Source organism: Mytilus trossulus, chromosome 1, assembly GCF_036588685.1.
Source record: "Mytilus trossulus isolate FHL-02 chromosome 1, PNRI_Mtr1.1.1.hap1, whole genome shotgun sequence".
Lineage (NCBI taxonomy): Eukaryota > Metazoa > Mollusca > Bivalvia > Mytilida > Mytilidae > Mytilus > Mytilus trossulus.
Genome location: NC_086373.1, coordinates 95,189,572 through 95,212,044, shown reverse-complemented (window position 1 = coordinate 95,212,044; position 22,473 = coordinate 95,189,572). Strand labels below are relative to the sequence as shown.

Genomic DNA, 22,473 nt, shown 5'->3' with positions numbered 1-22,473 from the left:
ATTGTACACAAGAAACTAAAATTAAAAAAAAAATACAAGACAAACAAAGGCCAGAGGCTCCAGACTTGGGACAGGCAAAATTGCGGCGGGGTCAAACATGTTTATGACATCTCAACCCTGCCCTTCACCTGCATATTGCCTATCTGCATATTGAGCTTTATTTACGAATGATGTCCTTATACCGATGAAAAAATTTAGTAAATGGTTTGACTAGTTTGTGATATTGAAAATCCTGGTTTAATAAATTTTCACTAATGCATAAATTTCTTTTGTCAAAATCTAATACATTGTTACATACCCGAGCAAATCGTACAATTGAGATATATAAACACCGTAAGATAGTATACATATTTTTAAGGGGCCAGCTGAAGAACACCTACGTGTGTGGGAGTTTCTCGCTACATTGAAGACCCATTGGTGGTCTTCGGCTGTTGTCTGCTAGATTATGGTCGGGCTGTTGTCGCTTTGACACATTCCCCATTTTCTTTCTCAATTTTATTTGAGGCTTTCAGATCAAAACAAATCTGATATGTACATTTAGTTCTTTTTTTATTTATCACCAGTTGACCCACTGACCCTGTTTACCATTGAACATATGGATTGACGTATACAAAATAACCGTATTTTTGTATTTCACCTTATTTGCCTCTTTTAATAATAGAAATGTAAGTTTTCTGGAACTGTCGCCACGTGCACAAGTATTATTTTTAGTTGGCGATATTGGTTATGCTTTTAACGATGAAATTGGTTCATTTTATGATGTTTATGGAAGAATGTATCTCTGAGAATTATTTAGATTACGTCAAACTATGGTTGAACCAAATTAACCTTTGAGTTACTTACTCGTATGTTCTATTTTATATTGATTGATCTTAGTTTTTATGCTTTATACATGCTGCATGGTCATATTTGTCTATGAGTGTTTTAAATTACATGTATATTTTAACATTCTATAAATTGTCTTTTTTTTTATTATGATTATGTAATTTTAGAAATCTCTATTTTTGTCTTATTAATGTGCCATGTATGTTATTGTTTCAAAGACATTTTATAATGAAACCATTAACTATAATGTATATAATTGTAAATAATATAGTATAGACGCACCATCACTTCTACCCTGATGACTGCTGCTCCCGATGTAAAGGGGTAGTTTTCTAAATAAAATATATATATATATTGACAGAATTACTTAAAGATTTTAATGAACATATTGAGTTGTTTCATATTTTTAATTACGGGTCTATGTAATGCACATATTTCATGTATTCATAAGAACTCTCATTATGATTAATATGCTTATCAAAAATTAAAGCAAATAAAAACAAAAATTTTGACAACAAAAAGCAAATGACCCCCCCCCCCCCCCCCCAAAAAAAAAAAAAACACTTCAAAAACGCTCGGTATAATCTTGTATAATGACATTAGCCTGTAACAGAAGGAATTCCTGAAAATCAGTAGTTCTCAGTTTTAAAAAACATTCACAAACTATGACCTTGTAATTTTGAATATATGTTTAATACTTTTCAATGTTAGAAAAGGTAAAGTTTAAGTGGTCGCTTTTGTCTTAAACTTATTTGCAAACAGAAACTCTTTAACAATTCGTAACCAGCTACGACTAACTACGACATCGCAATAATACAGTTTTTTTTTTATAATATGGTGCTATTACACCACTGTCCAAGGTTAAATGATGACTGAGCGCACACTAACATGTTTAGCTATGCAACATTCTCTATGTACTTGTACCAATTCAGTAGCCTGTAGTTCACTGGTTGCCCTTGATTTATAGTAGTCTCATTCCGCAAACTATTTTATGATAAATACGTTTTCTCGTTCAAATACTAGTAGTTTAACCTTTTGCTATGTCGGGGACTTATATAGCCAACTACTAGTATATAGCATTAAGTTTTTTAATTGTCGAAGACCTACAATTGCTTACATCCTCTTCATTTGAACTATGTTAGATAGTTATAATTATCGTCGATTATCTCAACGAGATTGATTTTCTCGTTTGAGCTGGTACAGCGAAAGTGAGAAAAGCAATCGAGTTGAGATGACCAATGATAATCTATTTATCGCTATTTTACCTATGACGACGTTGTCAATTTCATGTCAATTTCATTAGCAACGCCACGTGGCCTCCTTAGATTCTAGTGATAATTTTTCCATCTCAAGCGAGAAGCATGATATGAAAATTATCACAAAAAAGATCAAAAGAAAAATGCACAAAATAGCGATAATATCAGATTATTACATGGCATTTTTCATATCGCATGTATTATCAGCCCTAGGTTTAATATCAGCCCAAGAGCCGCATGGCTCGAGGGCTGATATTGTCCGAGGGCTGATAATACATGCGATATGAAAACTGACATGTTATGATCTTTTTATCATATGCTTAAACAGTTAAGAAAATTAACAGATTAATGTATTGGTCCTTTTACTTGGTTCACGAAGTTTAAAGCGTAAAAACGTTCACGGACGTGGGACTTAAAATTTGATACATTCAAATATGAATTTTTTCTATCATATGCCTCAACAGAGAGAAAAAAAAACAACAGTTTGATATAAACGAATCGACAATTAAAATAATTCAACAATATACATAATTATGAACATTGCTTCGAAAAGTAATTTTTTTTTAAAAACTTTCTAAATTATGTTTCAGAAAAAAATTTAAAGCATTTTTTTAAAAATTTGTTTGTTTTTTATTATTTTTATTATTTGACACGATATACTTTCCATTATACTTGCTGTGTACACCACTTTGTAATGTTTTTCACGGAAAACGTAGCATTGAAGTGTATTTTCCGGAATTGGCCGAGTATCAACGGAATGCCATGTGATAACGTTACGGAAAGGCATGTGATAACAATCGAAGCATGTGATAAACTTTTCATATCAGCCCGCTAAGCACCAATTCGAAAAAAATATGAAATTTACGTCAATTTAATGCTATTATCATACGGTAAAATTTATATGTTATTTAGTCTAAGTATATGATAATTGTAAATATCACATTTCCTTCTTTTTCCTTTTTCTATTGTACTATTTAGAAATGATGCAAAGTTGATACAGTTGGTGAATTCTCAATCGATAATGTTGAAAAAGGGGTAGTTATTTATACGTCATTTAAATGTGCGATATAATTGTGTTATTTTTTATTATGTAAAGACAGTCATAATCAGATCTAAATTGTTTTAACAACTTCATCTTCATAAGGCAATTGTACATTAAAGTTCGTTTCTGTGTGTGTTACATATCTCTGTTGTGTAGTAGTCCTGTTATATTTGATGTTTCCCTCAGTTTTAGTTTGTAACCCGGATTTGTTTTTTCTCTATCGATTTATGAATTTTGAACATCGGTATACTATTGTTGCCTTTATTGTAGACCTCTCAAACTCATACTGACAGTACTTGTCAATTAAATGCCGAAAAAGTAAAAAAGTTAAAGAAAAAATGTAGACAACTGATTATTTAGAATATTAACGAACAATACGATAAAAGAACAATCTTTTTAGTAGACATTATAGGAGGGACGCAATCTAAAACTCCGCTCAAATTAATATGTATTACTCAGTGAAAGTAAACCAATGTTTACCGTCTCTCCCAACAAGACGGAAAGTAGATACATTTACCAGCTGATTATTTGTATTCTAAGGACCACCTCCACAACAAGAATTTTTTTTTTTTTGTGAATCAATAGAAATAGATTAGAATTTTTTTTGCATCGTGCCTTTTAACTACATGCAAATATTTTATCCCTTACGACGAAGAAACCAGAGCATTTGATATTACACCCGGTATTTTAGCGGGGTTTGAGTTTTTCAGAGTTTAGTTTTCATTTGTTGTGTTTGTAGTTTTTTGTCACCGCGTTGTCAGCCTGTATTCGATTTATGGGTTTGAATCAGATATCCATGTTATTTTCCGCCTCTCTTTAAAAAGAAACATCTTATATCTCCTACATCTTTTTAAAAACCTTCTTACAAGATGATATAAACCGGAAGGTTGTTATTTGCTGGAGTTGAATCATAAATTTGTTATGATATATGCTTTCTGGGCAAGCCTTTTGTCATATAGCATTGAAAGGATGAACCTTTTTTTTCAATCCATATCAGTTCTGGAGGGATCCAGTTGCATTTTTTTATTGGTTCAAAAATCAAATATTAAGATCAAATGTATCAATTCAAGTTAAAATAAAGTATTATAAAAGAATAGTTTATATCGAGCAGTTACTTATGATTAACAAAACGTACAAAAAACAACATTTGTACAATAAAACCAGAATTGAAAAAAATAATAAGCTCTATAATGACTTTATAAGTGGCAACAAATAAAACCACATTAAATAAATAACAATTATCTATACAAAAAACTTAAGAACATACAATTCAAAAAGCACAGAAAAAGATCTTACCTCAATAGTAACGGTATTTAAGATAACATTAACACACAAAATAAACGACAGTTATTGTACTGTATTTAAGACTGTTTGTAGTTTCAGAAAGCAAGGTCCAAATACTTAATCTAATGATAAGCCATGTCATCCAAAACTTTCGAAAAAACTAAGGGTTTTCTGATTCCAGGCATAGATTACCGTAGCCGTATTTGGCACAATTTTTTGGAATTTTGGATCCTCAATGATCTTCAACTTTGTACTTGTTTGGCTTATTAATATTTCGATATGCGCGTCACTGATGAGTCTTATGTAGACGAAAAACGCGTCTGGCGTACTAAAGTATAATCCTGGTACCTTTGATAACTATCATATCAGTTGCTGATAAAAGAGTTTATACAATAGAACCGTAAACAGTACAAGTTGACATGAATTTGTGCCATGCATTAAAAAAAATATACAAAAAAATCAAAAGGAACATTTTAATATTGGTTTAAATTATAGATACAGACATTGATGATGCTCAAAACAATAAAAAAAAAAAAAAACCTAAACAATTTAGTGAATAAATCACAGTATGAAATCCTTTCCCACTGACGATATGCAGCATGCCGCGAGAAAAATCTTAAATATTCAAGTTTAATAAAGGCTGAATTGCAAATGGCATCGCACTTTCACAACAAATATTTTTATTTCCAGTTTTTACTATTATGTTTGAAATGTAAATATTACACGGCTGGTAATCTATACACGCAGAACATTTGGTTCTGCAATGAAAACCGTGAGAGGATTTTCCGGTTGTGCTTGAGTGGAGCAATTGTCAACGCTTCAAAGGGTATAGACATTTCTAAATCGCAATTTTCTTATTCGACTGATCAAAATATTGAAATCGGAGAATGCTATGCTTTGGTGAATACCTTAACGAAGATATACATGTATCATTTACTGTTGTACGTGGAGTTGAACTCCTACAAAATCAGTTACCGTACGAAATTTTGCCTAAAAAAGTGACATTTAAATTTTGAAATGGTTATAATTACAGACCATACAGTTCAAATTTATTTTTATTCGGTTAATGGGTATGAATGTCGATTTAGGCAGCTTGTACGCTGTCCCGTGTTGATCGACATCTTAATAAATCTTAAAACCTCATATTTTTATTATGTCATGCGTGAGGGGATCGGTTTTGCTTGAGGACATCGTGAATGCGTGAGGGGACATGCACTCATAATATTATTTCCAAACTATGAGTCTTTGAGTTGCCTTAATGTGGTCAGATTGTTTATGAAAAAAAAACATTTGTGTGCATAAACAAAATTAATGAAATAGAATTTTGAAATACATTGTGGGGAGATATGTTTACGAACAATAAAAGGAAAAAATATGTCAACGATTTGTTTCTAGCTACAAATAAAAGTTGAAAAATTTCCTATCAGCCTATCAGCCCAGTATATATTTTTTACCACAAGAGTTTACTCCCCTTATATTGCGTATTTTAAAAAAAATGGATTGCTGAAACACAAATTTTGATATTTGTTTGAATATTTTGATTTATACAATACATCACAAAGTTTTCTGTATATGAATAAACAGTCTAACCAATAAATTGCAAATATGTTTCCAATAAAGGCAACAGTAGTAAACCTCTGTTCGAAATTCATAAATTGACTAAGAAAACAAATTCGGACTACAAATTAAAACTGAGGAAAACACATCAAATATAAGAGGAAAATTACGACACAACAGGAACACAAGTTAACATTAAACTTTAACACACACAGTTGACACAGGAAATTTTAAGAAAAAAATGGTGGGATGAACCCCGGATTTGAGGCACGCCAAACCTCCTGCTTCTAGGGCAATGGTAAATATATCATTTTAAGACAACATTACATGACAGGACTACAATACAAATAAATGAGAGAACATATATGACAAGAGAAACACGTCAATTATAGCTAACAAAAGGTACCAGGTTAAAAAAAAATATACGTCAGACGCGTCTTTCGTCCACACAAGGCTTACCAGTGACGCTCAGATGAAAAAAGTTCGAAAGCCAAGACAAGTACATTGAGAGACAAAAGCTCCAAAAAGTTGTGCCTAATACGGCTTGGTTTTCTGCCTGGAATAAGAACTTTTTTTTTCTTCGAATAATTCATAATTTTGCAACCAGTGCGGTTTTATAAAATTTTTGACGGTTTCCGTGTAAAACGAAAGTGGCCGCACTCGTGTTTATCCTTAATATTGAAATGTAAGTTGTATTTTATGATAATACATAACATATATAAAGGTTGTGGATGAACACGGATGCGGCCACTTTCATTTTTCACAAAAAACATCTGAAAAGTGATACATGTAGATATACATGATAAAATCGAAGTGGTGACTAACTATACAATAAAAACGGATACATAAAACAACCTAAACCAGCACATAAAAATTCACAGCCGAGGTACTCAGTTAGCCGTACCATCAACGCACAAAGTGACGTCACATGAATTTCTTAAACAATATTCCAAAAATAGGAAAGACAAAATTCAGGATTAGATTTACAATACTGATATAACAATGAAAATTACAACATTAATTAAAATCAAATTGTGGTAGTAAACTATACCAATTATTTGTCCAAATCTACGAATTTGGATGAAATTTATTGGTTAGACTTTTATTCATAAAAAGAAAACTTGATTTATTGTTATTTCAAAATTCTATCTCATAATTTTTATTTATGTCCAGTAAGACCCCTTTTTGGCCCCAAAATATAGCAGTTTTACAAAATTGTTAAAATGTAAACTTATAGTAATTTATTGGATAGAAGCATGCTTCTGCTACATAAATATGGGCTGTTTTTGACAATGCAATGCAAATATATCGGGTAGTAGCACCATTAAGTAATGCTAAATTACTGAAATCTCCAAAATTTTTGACGGTTTCCGTGTAAAACGAAAGTGGCCGCATTCGTGTTTTTCCTTAATATTGAAATGTAAGTTGTATTTTATGGTAATACATAACATATATAAAGGTTGTGGATGAACACGGATGCGGCCACTTTCATTTTTCACAAAAAACATCTGAAAAGTGAAATTTTTCGGCATATTTGCTAGTTTTTCATATTTGAGCTTAAATCGGATCGTTTCTTATGAATAAATCAGTTAAAATCTTTCACATAAACTAATTGAACCAAATGAAATACACTTAAGTGTTTAAAAAGTGGTCAAAATTTTTCAAAAGATGAACTTGAAATTTAAGGCCAAAACTGGTCCTTACCGGACCTTCTCATAAACAATCTAACCATATCAAGGCAACTTTCAACGACTGATAGCTTATATATAAAGATATAATTCCAAGTCCCCGCACGCATTCACGATGTCCTCAATCAGAACCGATCCCCTTACGCATAACAAAATGGAAATATGAGGTTTTTATATTTATAAGATGTCTATCAACACCGGACAGCCTCCACGCCGCCCAAAACGACATTCATACCCATTGACCGAAAAAAAGAAGTAAATTTGAACTTGTAGGTCTGTTAATAGACCCATTTCAAAATCTAAATATAACTTTTTCGGCAAATTCTCGTGGGGCAACTGATTTTGTAGGAGTTCAACTCCACGTACAACAGTAAATGATACATGTATCTCTTCGTTAAAGTATTCACCACAGCATAGCATACCGATTTTCAATATTTTGATCAGTCGAATAAGAAAATTGCGATTTAGAAATCTCTATACCCTTTGAAGCGGTGACAATTGCTCCACTCAAGCACAACCGGAAAATTCTTTCACGGTTTTCATTGCAGATCCAAATGTTCTGCGTGTGTAGATTACCAGCCGTGTATTAACTCAATTAAATTAGAGACCTCTCCAGATACACGTGAAAAATGTTAGTATCAACATAAAGGTAAAAGATATTCAATTCAATTATAGCATATGATGGCAATCAAACGCCTCTACTATCAAGTACATATCAAAAGTTATAGTTACGATGTATCAAAGGTTTTTAATTTTTTTCACAACAATGAACACAATGTCCTCTACACCATTAATTTCGGAATAGTGTACTCAACAGTTTCTTAATTGTCTATTATGTATGCATACTTTTATAAGTGACATAAGATGGTAAATGTTTATATGTTTACATAACATATTGATAAAAAGCGCAAAACAGTTGAATTATAAATCTTAGAATGGAATATAGTTTGTTTAAAGTAAAAGGCATACATAATGAAAGATTTTATCTTTTGAAGAATTGTTCGATTGTTACTGGAAATTTGAATACAGTTCAAACTGTTTCAATTAATCAAATACAGCATCGTAAATAAACCGGAACTGTTCCTGAAAAATTAAAGAAAATATATTATTATAAATGGTCAATATAAATGACTATCTGATCAGTCTAATACGTTGCATCATTGTTATACAAGTAGTGGATTTTTTTTTTAAAGTAAGACCTATCTTTTGTAAAAAAAAAAAAGAAGTAATCATTTGATTATAAAAAAAATTAACACATTTTTTTCAAATATATGTATACATGTGTACGCAAAATCAATCCTGTGTCGCAGATGACCATATCAAAATCGTCAGTTAATCAAAACCAAACTAAATATTATTGTGTTGTGACATATGCACTTTCACGTTACTACAACCTGTCGATCTTTTTTTTTTTTGGGGGGGGGGGGGCATTTCAAAACTTCCTGTATTTCTCTGACTTTAAATTCCATTGAATGATTGAAGTGTACTGATTGCTATTTTAGTCTTTGAAACATGTTTTATTAGTTGTTTGCGCTTCGATCCACTGTCTACAACTGTGAGTTCACACAAATCTGTATTTTTTTTTGTGTCAAAATTGTCTTTATGATGTTCTGTTACACCACTGTCACATGTTTGGGGTAACGCACCGTTAGTCATGTTTAATCCCGCTATATTTTATGTGTGATTGTCAAATGTAAGGAGCTGGAAGTTTAGTAGCTGTCTTTTATTCATGTCCGTTATATGTGTTTTTCGCAAAATAGTTAAGTTATAATCAGGCCATTAATTTTATCAGGTTTTTAATGTCGGGCCATGATAGGCGTCTATATGGTATGGGTTGGGTTTTTTTCTTTGTAAAAGAACTTTAGGTTGCCTATTATTGCTTAAATCTATTTCATTTGATCTTTTGGTCAGTTTTATTATTTAAAATCATACCATTTTTCAATATTTCCATACGCATATGTTTTATTTATCATTGATACTATATAACTACGGTCACTTGGTGAGAAAAATGTGTGTGTTTAATGACATTTTAAAATTCAAAAAAGCAGTACAGAAATGTAATTGATTTACTTCGATACAGAAAGATGAATAAAATGACACACATTTATAGGACCAGTAACTGTTGTTCGTCAAAAAACGTCACATGTAGCGTGGTGAATATATTTTTTTTATTTAACTAGAATATATTCAAATTTAAAACATAAGTGTATTTTCAGTACCATTTTGACAATATAAATTTATTTATATAAATATAATTCCTACTTACATAGTTTAAGATAATCTCTGGTCTTTTATTCCTTGCTTGTTTAATGATGTGCTGAATATCGATATCTTGTTCTATTCTCAGTCGTTCTAGCACTGTTGACAAAACACAGTATAGTCCACTTTTGTCACAACCATTTCTTTTGAATATTAAAAAAGAATAAAATAATTAAAACTGAGTTAACATTTTTCAATGTTAAATTTACATCACTCATTTAGAGTACATTGTAGGTACACATCAATAATGTTGCAGTCTTTTTTTTTAAATTTTCGAATGTGTTGTCTTACATATCTATACTAAGGCTTTTTACTTCCTTAATGTAGCCTATTTCGACATTATAATGCCATCATAGTACATCACAAAGTACTTTTCTGCACTAGTGTTCAGATCATATGAATTTGATCGTTGACTCACTTACATATTTTGAAATACAATTTCCTTGTTACTCTAGTCTTATAGCTCATCACTAGTCAGGTCATCAGAAGTCTAGGTATCTATACATCATAGGCTTTAAAATATTAAGATGTGTGCGAATCGGATGCAGAAATGTATATACCGCTATTTTGATTTTTACAGTCAGTGTATCAATCTAAGTAGTTTTGTTCCTAAACTGGTGGACTTTTTTTGTATTCAGATGAAGTATTTATCATTTAGAACTTTCGTGGACTGATATCTTTAGCTACTAGGCAATTTGTCTGATCTGAAAATTTCTCGATTTTGTCCTATTCCCGATTTGAGAATTTGGATCAAAGTGAGGCCCATCAAGTTATATTTCACATATGGTGTATGTCTACATTTTGAAATCTGATACAAAGATTTAAAGACTAATTTAGCTGTTAAATGTGTTTTATAGGGCTACATGTGTTTTAATCGAAACCGTATGCAAATATACCTCCAAAAAATATATACCAGTAATATCATCCGCGTCATTTTATCTTTAACTTCCATTTATCTCTTTTAGTCTAAATGTGTTATCCTGGTTATTGAAGGATTAAACGCCTTTTTATCGGAATTTATTGGTGTATAAACTTGACCAATTCACTTACAGTAATTTTATGTTTGTTAGTGACTTGGCCAAGTTTATTCACCAATAAATTCCTTTACAAAGGCGTTTAATTCTTATAATTCTTCGCCGCCATCTTGTTTATATTTGTTACAAAAAGTAGTTTGGTCATAGTCGTCTATTGAAAAATAAGCAACATCAAGAGCCAATACCGGAAGTCCTCTCGACCAATCATATAAACGTATTCCCTCATACGCAAATTTTATAACAATAACTAGTGTATAACTAGCAACTGAATTAAGATAATGGTTGAATTTATAACCAGTATTTTACAATAATTAAAATTTGACGTACAGACAGTGAACAAGGATCGGACTATCGTCAGCGTTATTAGATTTATTCTCCACTTCAAACAATAAATTAAACAAATCCTCTTTTGAATCTGGAACTACAGCATTGTCATCCCAAAACTTTGCTTGATACATCACCAACGACCTTTCATCCTAAAATTAAAGAAAACACTATTGTGCCATACAAAGACGAAGTTTGTATAAAGTACGAGAAAAATGCCTATTTGATTACTAAAAATGTGCGATCTAAATATAAAAAATGTGTTAAATGTATCATGAAATGTAATCTCGACTTTTCGAGTATAATGTTTTAAAGCAAAAGTGGCGTTTTGCTTTTAACTTGAGCATTCAAAAAACTTGTTTGTATGAATTCGCTATTTTTTTTCTTATTGGATAAAGCAGAACAATTGACCGAAAACAAAACGTGAATACATATTTTTTGGAGTTTATATAATTGGATGGACTGATCATGTTTGTATTTGAAGTTGTGGCAAATTATAGCCGACTACACAGTAACGTTTCAGCTTGAAGACCTTAATGCTTAAATCTACGTGTGGACTGTAATGGAAAATTATCTCAATGTAAATAATACCGCATCTTATATTCATATCGATAATAAACAAAAGCTTAGTTCTACATACCCAGGTTTTATACTTAAAGGTAATATGTAAACAGTTACAAAAAGGCTTTGATTCCATTGCTGTAAGTTCTATTTTAAAAGCTCCAATTTGGATTGGTGTCTCTTGATCTTCAGGCCAATACGCTTCCTAGTAAAGATTAATTTTTAAAAAATAAGCTTCATTTATCAAGATTTTAATATTTGAGAAACTTGGCTAAAGTAATACAGAAATTTCTCCAATTCTTACATAATTTATACTTTTCCTGACTTGTTGATTATTTTAATTTATTGAAACGTCGCACGACACTGGTGTCACCTAACGTTACACACTCAAAGACGTAAGACAAAATAAAAACGTTGGAATGCATGTTGTTCAGATGGCTTTTTACAATAAATTTTAAAAGATTGATTTTTTTTCCTAAGAAGGATTTCTTTCTTCTTAGATAAAATATGTTAAGCTTTAGTTTTATTAGCAAATGAAAAATAAAAAAGTAACTTGAATTGAAACCATTTGATTATATACATTTTAATTATAAGGGCAATCGCTTTCTTTTTATGGAATAACTATGCACTGCAAATGTATTCACTTTTGCACTCCAGAATGTCAAGGCAAAAGGACTACGGCATATCTAGCATGGCAGTTCTGCACAAATATATGCAAGGGAATTATATATAGCGGGAACAATTATTATAGCTGTTTTTTCTATTAATTTGTATTATAGCGGATCCGACTATTATAGTCCGGAAAACACTTCAGATACGCGAGGAAATCTCTCTCCCCACCCCTTCTTTGTGAATCGGTAGAGCTTCAAAATGAAACATTAATTTTAAAGTTTTCTCATTAAGCAACAAAATAAAATAGCCGTTTTCCAAATCGTCTGTGAAAACCGCAAGCACGACAACTAGACGGAACGTTAGAAGCATATTTTATTAAATAACGTCAAAATCGTATGTGGGGACATTGTATCGGACATTTTAGTTTTATCTGATATCTCGTATATTAGATTTAATTTATGGGAATTTAATATCAAAATAGAGATAAATTTTTGTACTTTTATCTATTATAAAGTTTTTTATGTAGCAAATGGCACTGTATGAAATAAACATCATGAAAAAACAGGAAACGTTACCCTACGTTTAATATTGTTCGAAGGGGACAAAAAGTCGGACATTGCTAATCAACTCGAGTAAAAAGAATTTGTTTTAAAAATTCCTGTTTATTGCATGAGGCGAAAGTGTGATCTTTGTACAAAATATTAGTATAAGAATTATTTACTTTCGACATGGGGATTGCTCTGGAATTCTCTTTTTTGGGACAATTTTTAAAAAAATACGGCAACATTTCGTGCATGGGACACATAATTTATATCATCTTGATCCCTTTTTCTTATATTTCCGTTTTTTTCGAGAGAAAAATCAACATTACGTCATCGCCCACTTATAAATTGCTTGTTCTAGACAAACTTTTATATCGTTTGGTAAAGAAGATCACATGTTTTTTACGGTATTCAGAATTTCACAAAACTAAAAGTGTAACGCGGGACAAGGAAATAATGTTGCAAAATGAAGGTTTTATTGAGTTTTAATTAATGAAAATGGTCTGTTACATATACAAAATTGCAATAATCGGAAAGAAGAGTTTAAAAGCTTTAAAATGATATACAACACTTTATAATATCATTGTTTTTGTTTAAAAATTAACAAGATGAATGTGTCTAGTCCGTAATTTCACCAAAGTAACACCAGTAGCGTGCGACGTTTCACAGTTCAAAGTGTGGTTCGTTTAATCTCAGTTCTTAATTGGTTATAATTTGATTATGACGTCAAACGTTATTGTTTTGGTTGTTTTTTTTTTGGCAATTTCAAGTACAAAATAAATTTGAAAAGCCTTTGAAATTTCATTGCAAAAATAACGATTATATTAAAAATATTATTTTTATCAGAAATTCATATACATGTTTATTTTATTTTAATTTTTGAAACCTCTTCTGGAAATCGAGGTGTCATATGAAAGAATTACGGACCTTCTATGTTACTTATACTTTAATGTATCATACGTGTATACATTTGTATGGTTTAGTTATATTTTGATGAATTCAAGTGTAAAAAACAATGTCTATGTGATGACGAAAGTCCAATATATTTTATATTTACTCAAAACACATTAGAGTTTGGCGTACAAAATTAAAAGCCATGCATTTTGAAATAAAAAAAAATCCAATACTAACCGTATCGTCTTTAACTTGGTTGAGCATAACAATGGTTTGTATGTTGTGGTCATAAACCAGCCTCCAAAGATCTATTCTCGTGTGCTCAAGAGGCAGCTGTGTTACAATGAATGCTTTCTTATTTTTGTAGCCCTTAAAATAGACCAGAAAACTATCTTTATTTCATTATAGGTATCAATCAACTAATATTACTGATCGCCTTTGTTGATTTCATTATGATATTATTACGGAACTAGTTAACATTATAAGAACACATACAGCAAAAAAATGAATGACTTTATATTAATTATATTTTGCTTTGTTTCTTACACGAGCAACATAACGGGTGCCACTAGTGTGCCCTTAAATAGCACATGAGAACACCTCCAGTTTTGGTAGGGTTCGTGTTGCATCGTCTTTTGTTTTCTATCTTATGTTTTGTCTTCTGTAGTATATGTGATGATCTTTGTTTAACCATTGCGTTGTCAGTTTTATTTTTGACTTCTGAGTTGAAAGTTCCTCTGATATCATTTACCCTTTTAATACATAGTATTGCAATTGAGATTTTTCAGGTTTAGTAATTTTTCCTTGTCAGTCCTGTGTTTGTACAATTTGCAAGGGGTATATATCATCATTATTCTTATAGTATCTTTTTAAAATAGTCTTTTGAACTGTTATTTTGCAATGGTAATATTTGTATTTTTTTTTTCGTTTTTTATTTTTTTCTATGTGCCTTTCGTTTTTTCTTTGTTTACATATTTTTGGTCTATTTTGCATTGATTGAGGTTATAAAACTTTGTTGACTTCGGTAACTTTTTTTTTTTACATTCTTTCCTATCATGTTTGTTTTGTTACCACATTGTTGTCCAAATAATGAAATTCTATGCGACTGTCATACAAGTGAGAGGATTAGCTAGCTATAAATTAAGGTTCAAATCTTCCATTTCATCAATAGAAGATGACAGTTGTTACTCATTAATTTGATGTGTTTGATCTTTTGATTTTGTCATTTGATTATGGACTATTTGTTTGGAATTTTCGTCGGAGTTCCGTTATTTTTGTTATTTCACTATTAAAGAAATAAAAGGAGTATAGTTAAAATGCATAAATCACCGACCTATAGCAATTTCCGCAAAACTGATTGTGCATATAATGAATTTAAAATAAAATACATTAAATAGCCGTCTCATTTGAAAATTTGTAAATTTATTTAAGGAAGTAGGAAGTAGTTGATCCTATCTCTTTGACGATTTACCATTATTCATTAATTTTATAATATGATTTACATCATGGAAAATATAAACATGTTTTTGTAGGATGAAAACACATTACCAAAGTATTGGAACAGTAGTAAGTTCTATTTATTACTTTTGGTTATATATTTGTAATGTAAAATTGCATATGCATATGTGAAGTAGCAATTATACATGAATAGTAATTACAGTTTCTGAATGCATAAAACTTACTACTGTCTACATGGCCCCAATATGGTGTGATAACATATTTTGAAAATGATTCTGAAATCTTCTAATAATAAGTGATTTCTGAATACAATACACACATTTCTACCCTACCGTATTGGGAAAATTCTAATATTCCTAATCAAGTTTCAAAACCAAAGCTCAAATACATCCAACAAATTGAAGACAACTATCATATTCTTAAATTGATCAGGCATATTCTTTGGTAGACAATGGCGAGAAAATCTGGTTCTATAGCTAGCTAAACCACTTACTAGTATGACAGTCCCATAAAATAAAACTATGTAACAATTTGTTTTTAATCATTTCAAATGTTTGACTTACAGGTATAAATACGGCATTGATATATTCATTGTGTCCTTCCACAAATGTTGACAGGATTGGCATCTCATATTCAACTACAAAACCAATACTAATAAATAGATCTGCCATTAAAACAGAACAAATTCAGTTACAAGAATCTTTGACATGGTAATTAAAATCTGGAAAAGATCTAGATTTGCTATATATAAATTATTAACAAATATTGACGAAGTTAAAATGCGAGACATAGTTATGCTGTTTCCTGTGTCGGCGTCAGAGACAGGGGCATTCAACAAATGTATTAGTTTGTGATTAGGTCTGGTTAAAGGTGAACCACAAATGATTTTTGGTATGCAGTTGTATTAGTATTAGAATATCTCATTTTCATGGACTTTATTTGGCTCCGCCCCCTCAGTTGGTCTATTGACTCTGATTGTTTTTATTTGTTTTCATTTATTATTTTTTGTTTAGGTTTGTTTAAAGAGAACCATTTAAGATAATTCAATAGTATTTGGAAGGTAGTTGTATTTGCATTGGCACATTTCATATCCATGGAGATTGTTAGGTTATGTACCTTCGGTCATGGTTCATTGTCTTTGAATAATTGCAAAACTTGTATGCTGTTATACTTCAACATAAGCATTATCGAAATTTCAAAAAAAGTGAGACATCTCTCTGTGATGAAGTTTATTTATTTATGAAGCAGCTACATACCTGGAAGTATAGTACTGTCTCTATTCTTGGTCCTATTTTCGGGAATTTTACCTTTATCAAATACACTGTCTTCATGTTTTTCGCACATTGCATTCATACGCTATGGAAAAGACAATATATTTATTAATATATTAGTATATTAAAACTTTATAATTTTTTTGGTTAAAACTATGAATTTCAAAAGATTTTTTTTTATTTTCATTTAGATAAAGGTTAACCAAAACTTACAGATAGTTTATTGAAGTATTGATAATGATACAAAGAAATAAATCAGAAATTAACTCATACCTGATACTCTACTTGGAGGTATGTTGTATTTCTACTTGAATCCTGCAGCATTAACTTTTTATATACATCTGGAAAATCTTTCGAAGGAGTTCCAGAATTAGGACACATCACAGCTTCTAAGATTGCTTCATGGAGAAACACGTACTGACGCTAAGGAGTAAAGAATATCAAAATGCAAAAGATTATTAAGTATGAGCATTCATCTTTTGTCAGTGTAGATTCTTTATTGTTTTTAAAACTCTTGTTTGTAATATTTGCATATTTTAACTCCTGGTTTCCATTGAACAACATTTGTCCATCATAGAAAATACCTGTGTAGATGGGTAGATTTATCAAAATAAGATCAAGTAGAAGTTGGAAAGGAATAACGTTTATGTTATAAAACACTATTAATTGCAACTGACTGAAAGTTTTTCTGTTAATGATTTTTTTTTCTATCCAAATCTTAAGGATAATACCAAAGATACAAACACTACTAATATTCCCTATTAAAAGGCAATAATTAACTCCTAAAAGGAGTATGACAGTTTTTTGGTAAAAAAAGATGATAATAGAATCTTCTCAGAAAGGTTAACATTATAACAGATATCAAAATTATAAACAATATTTTACATTTTCAGTCTTCGTACTTTTTACACATTGGCCGATCAAGAGAATCAACAAGCTTTGTAATTGCAAGTTAAAAGTAGACATAAATCACAATCCAATTTCAAACGTTGTCTACCTGATGGTGGTTTAAGCATTGTGTATGAAACTTGGATGAGACTAGAGTTATAGCGAGGAAAAGAACAGCATTGCAATGATTCAAGTTATAAGGGGTATAACTTTAGAAAAGAAAGACACTCTCTGCCTTAATTCGATCTCTACGTGTTTTAAGTCTTAAAAAAGGGTGTATAAGTTTTATAAAATTTAAATGAGAAAATCTCATAAGATCGACAGTAGAAACAAAAATCGGACAGACGGATAGACAGACAGAAGAACAAATAGATGGACGAAAAGACGACGCGACACTCAGGTGTAATACTTAATACTCCCGTTGCCTTCTTCGGCGTCATTAAAATGACTTTTCAAACTATTTGTAAGCAAAATATAAAAAGATAAAGTACGGTTCACACTGCGAAATTAATATAGGATGTGTTAATCTAGAGGATTCCGAATATCTGAAAAATCAAAACATATATAAAACAACATTTACAATAATTTACACTTTTATATATTGAAGACGGTATACAACTTACAGCAGTTTGCACCATGTTGACCCTTTGTCTCCTAAGAGTTTCTACACATTTAAACACGTCTATAGACTTCAATTCATTCGCCTCATTCACAATATAATCCATGGCAATAAAGGTACCCGTTCGTCCAATACCAGCACTGAATGAGTATGTTGTAGAGAAATGTCATGTATCAAATAGAACAATAACAAAACACAATGATACTCAACGAATAATAAATATTTCCCTTCAATATACAAAATTCAGTGCATTGTTAATGACAAATAAATACTTATGTCATTTACAACATATAATTTGTCTACTAAATTGGTATGTCCTAGTGTCTACATATATGGGAACAAAATCCAAAAACATTCAATTTTTTTAATTGAACCGGCTAAAAAAGTAAAGAGTGTACCCCTGTCAAAGAAATATTGGTTGTAAATACTCAGCGCAATTTCTCGCAGTTAGGGGAGAGAGGATGAATTGAAGCTAAAATACCATGCCTATTTACAATTTTATGTAAATTTACTGTATTTGCTTTTGATAAGAAGTTAAGAGTGCTTTGGTACTGGCATGATTTCTGGCATACATTTTGTTATATATCCGTTTATAATTCAGAAATTAATCAGTAATATTTTCTCAGGCTTAACAAACCTTTAGTGAATTTGGCTGAGATTTTTTGTTCCCGTTTGGTCATATGGATTATGAAGTATTCACGAAAAACACGCTCCAAATGCACACTATTGAAATAGGATTTTTTTTCTTTTTCTAGCTACTGCTCAATACAACTGCTAGTTTACTCTTTATCATATCAAAAGGCATTGATCTACCATTAGGGGTTTCCCTCAATCTGGCAAAGTCTTGGTCGATAAGAGACAATCATAGAACAGACAAATCCTTCTGATGCTAAATTTGTCTTCAGGAGGTAAATTTTGAATGGAAAAAAGAAAATATAATGCTAAAAAGGTTAAAAATTTCTTTTTCCCAATGAGCAGGTGAGTTTTTCTATGTAAACTTTCATGAAACTTATATTCCTTCAACAGTACTAGTGCGTGCTCCTCGTATTTAGGTTTCATGTCCTTCTCTCTTAGCCTAAACTGTAACCCACCTGCAGTGAATAACGATCGGTCCTTTTGATGACACCTTGGACGAGAACACCTTATGTCGGAAGTGAACTATTGATGATGCATATTTTGGGACATCTTTATCAGGCCAAGCAGTAAAATGAAATTGTTTCACTGTTTTGTTTTGGTTTTCCTGTAAATTAAAAAAAAATGCGATGAAGGTTTACATATAAGACGGTTATTTGATACAGTAATCAAAATACTACTGCATTGTAAACTTCAACCTACTTGTTTAGTTCGTGCTTCGCAACTAACAAGATTTATAACATTCGTTTCTTATATTTTTCATTTGTAAACATAAAATTGTTTCGAAACTATTACTTAATAATATGATACAAAAATTACCCAAAAAATCGATTCGGTTTGGCCCAAGATGACTATTAAAATGGTTTATATCATTGAAAAAGCTCCAAATTATCTCCCTTTGAAGCAAAAAAAGCTATTTTTTGGCATTTAAACTGAAATATCTGTTTTTACTCATCGGTGACCAATACTTTTTATCATTGTTTTCGAACCAGCTATATATTAACTAAATAAATTTAAGCGATCTCTGTAATTAAGTTCTTTTTTTATTTCAATATTTACCTCTTTTTTTATTTTATTTTTCTATTATGTATAAGATTAAGTTCATATATAGAAAAAATAGCAAAATCTTATATGAAATAAAAAAAAAAATGATTTAGACCCGCGAGCCCCCTAAAATATAATTTTTCAGATTATTACCATACTCGCCGTTATAATTATATACTGGTATGGCTTTTTCCATGTATATTTTTGTATTATATAACATTTGTTAACAATGGCAAACGTTAAATAAAACAGAATATAGAGATTGATATGATACTATCAGATTATTAAGGAAGTTTTCTACTATTCTATCATCCCGATGTCATGATATCAGCAAACAAGCTTCAAGGGTTTGTTGACCGAGGGCTGATAATACATCTCATATGAAAAATATAATGTTATGATCTTTTTATCGTATACTTCCACGGACAAAAATTTCCATTGTAGACAAATGTTTTAATTCATAAATGTCAATTGCAACTACCTGTATGGATTTATAATATATTAAACTGTCGAATAATCATACGTCTTTATATTTTCTAGGTGTTTCATACTCATTTTTGTATGAAACAAATATATTTGAACATTTGAGACCGACATTAATTTCATTGAAATCGTAACATTGACATGCAGTTTCCAGATTTTGTAAAGTGCGCTTTGGCATTCGATAACGTTTTGATCAGATTTACGATAATAAATTAATAGGAAGTGGTTGATTGATGTTTCATTTAAGGACGCTGAGCACTATTTTGGTGCTATAATAAAAGATTTTATCCTTTTATTTACTCAAAGTATTTTTAACATATATAATACCTTCATTATCTTCAGTGTTCTAATAGTAAAATCTGAGTAGACATCTTCATCTTTTAAAACAATTTCAATTGATCCATATTTTTTTGTTTTAGTTTCGGGATCAGGCCAATACTGCTTACATTTTTGCTGAAATAAATTGACAAACCAAAACATATTTTTACTTCTGTTTTTGATTTACAGTATAAGATGTCACAATTATAGCCACTTTGTTCTTTATCAAAATTCATTTATTTGAAAAGAAAATAATAACAAAATGAAGATATATTGAAGCGTTTGTTAAAAGATAATGTAAATTTTCTATCCAAAACTATTTCAAATGAATAAAATACATTTTATAAAATATGTGCTACCTTGCCTAGTTCAAACACGTTTGTTAACATAATAATTTTGCCACAATCATATTGCAAGATCATCCTCCAAAAATCATTAATAGTAGGTTCCAATGGTCCTATAATACATACAAAACTTAAGTTAATATATTACTTTATTAACCACTTGGTAATAAAGAAATTTCTTAAGTATGCCTTAAATATCAATAGTGCATTATATATTGTTTTCAAACCAGATTCTGACCTACAGAAAAAATGATTTGTTTTCTGCTTAACCAAAGAAATTGACATGTCCAGTCGTCCAATCGAAAGTCGGTAGTTCTATCTAGTTACTACGACTTTTTCGCAAATAATAACTAGCCGTCAAAAAATATGACAGATTGCTGGAAATGGCGTGAATACGAACAATCAATAAATCAATCTTAAAATATTTTGATACCATGTTATGCTGTTGTAATATTTTTTCAGCGTTTTACATATACAGCGTGTATGGAGTACTAAGTTATAATTCTGGTACTTTTGATAACTAATTATATATTTTCTAATGTGGTATAAATGTAAGTCTTGTTTAAAATTATACTATGACTTTCGGGAAATCGGATAACGCGGTTTTATTATGTCCTTGATATTCAATTAGCTCATGATGATGTTGTATAAATATATTCTTTCTTTTCCATTTGTATTCATGAAGAAAGAGCCTTCGTTTTATTTGTTTTGTTTTTATTTGTATCAAACATAATGTTAAGACAATCCTGAAATGTGTTCTACTAACTAACCTTGGGCGGCGATGTATTTTTTAACTTGACCATATCCCTGAAATAACATTTTGATACATTATATGAAAAATAAGCAGTTATGACAATAATGAAGTTAGTTGAGAATACTATTGTGCAATTGAAAATTCAATTTCATTCGACACCAGGGTCTAACCCTTCTTAGGCTGGTCTATTTTGAAGGTAATGCTTAATTACATATTAGTCTGCAAATCAGAATGTGATTGTCATGTATGCTAGATGCATTTTTTTTTTAAATTTGGCCTTAAAATCTTATGATAACAAGGCCAATGAACAAATGCAAATTCTTTCGAAAATCTAAAAATAAAACCATATTATGCTTGGTATGTTTAGATTTCTATCGTATGACTTACCTTCAATAAAAAAATAGATACTTATGTATAAATAATCAAATTAGTCAGAGCGCACAAAAAGAACATTTAAATTGACGCATTTGAATATTCAACCCTAACACATAAAGCTATGCAGTTAAAATGTGACAAGAAGAACATTTTTTTGGTACTATGTCTTGAACCAGACCTATTGTTCGTAGTACTTGTTATTTTATGCTTTGATGAATTAACAATGTCGAATTCAGTATGGAAAGAATACAAATAACATATTGTATGAATCTGTAGGTCACGGCATGGTCGCTCATATGATACATAATTCTCGTTCTCCTCTAAAATCACCGTATGATTTCAAATTCTTTGTATGTACTTGAAGGGAAGTGAATACGTACAACATCATTATTGAAGTTATGTTTTGAT

The 22,473-nt window shown here is 30.6% G+C and overlaps 1 protein-coding gene across 1 annotated transcript in view; it reads right to left on the bottom strand.

Annotated features, from left to right (window-relative positions):
• Positions 1–8,585: 8,585 nt before the first annotated feature.
• LOC134704914 (receptor-type tyrosine-protein phosphatase kappa-like) overlaps positions 8,586–22,473 on the bottom strand; it is a 45,592-nt gene continuing 31,704 nt past the window's right edge. The window contains exons 14-26 of the mRNA XM_063563699.1: positions 21,707–21,743; positions 20,952–21,049; positions 20,602–20,727; positions 19,206–19,354; positions 18,119–18,254; positions 16,881–17,030; positions 16,593–16,692; positions 15,900–15,973; positions 14,116–14,247; positions 11,910–12,035; positions 11,273–11,421; positions 9,919–10,054; positions 8,586–8,735 (exon numbers count right to left, since the gene is read on the bottom strand). Of these exons, the coding sequence (XP_063419769.1) occupies positions 8,697–8,735; positions 9,919–10,054; positions 11,273–11,421; positions 11,910–12,035; positions 14,116–14,247; positions 15,900–15,973; positions 16,593–16,692; positions 16,881–17,030; positions 18,119–18,254; positions 19,206–19,354; positions 20,602–20,727; positions 20,952–21,049; positions 21,707–21,743 (1,452 nt within the window). The 3' untranslated portion in view covers positions 8,586–8,696. The remainder of the gene's footprint in view (positions 8,736–9,918; positions 10,055–11,272; positions 11,422–11,909; positions 12,036–14,115; positions 14,248–15,899; positions 15,974–16,592; positions 16,693–16,880; positions 17,031–18,118; positions 18,255–19,205; positions 19,355–20,601; positions 20,728–20,951; positions 21,050–21,706; positions 21,744–22,473) is intronic.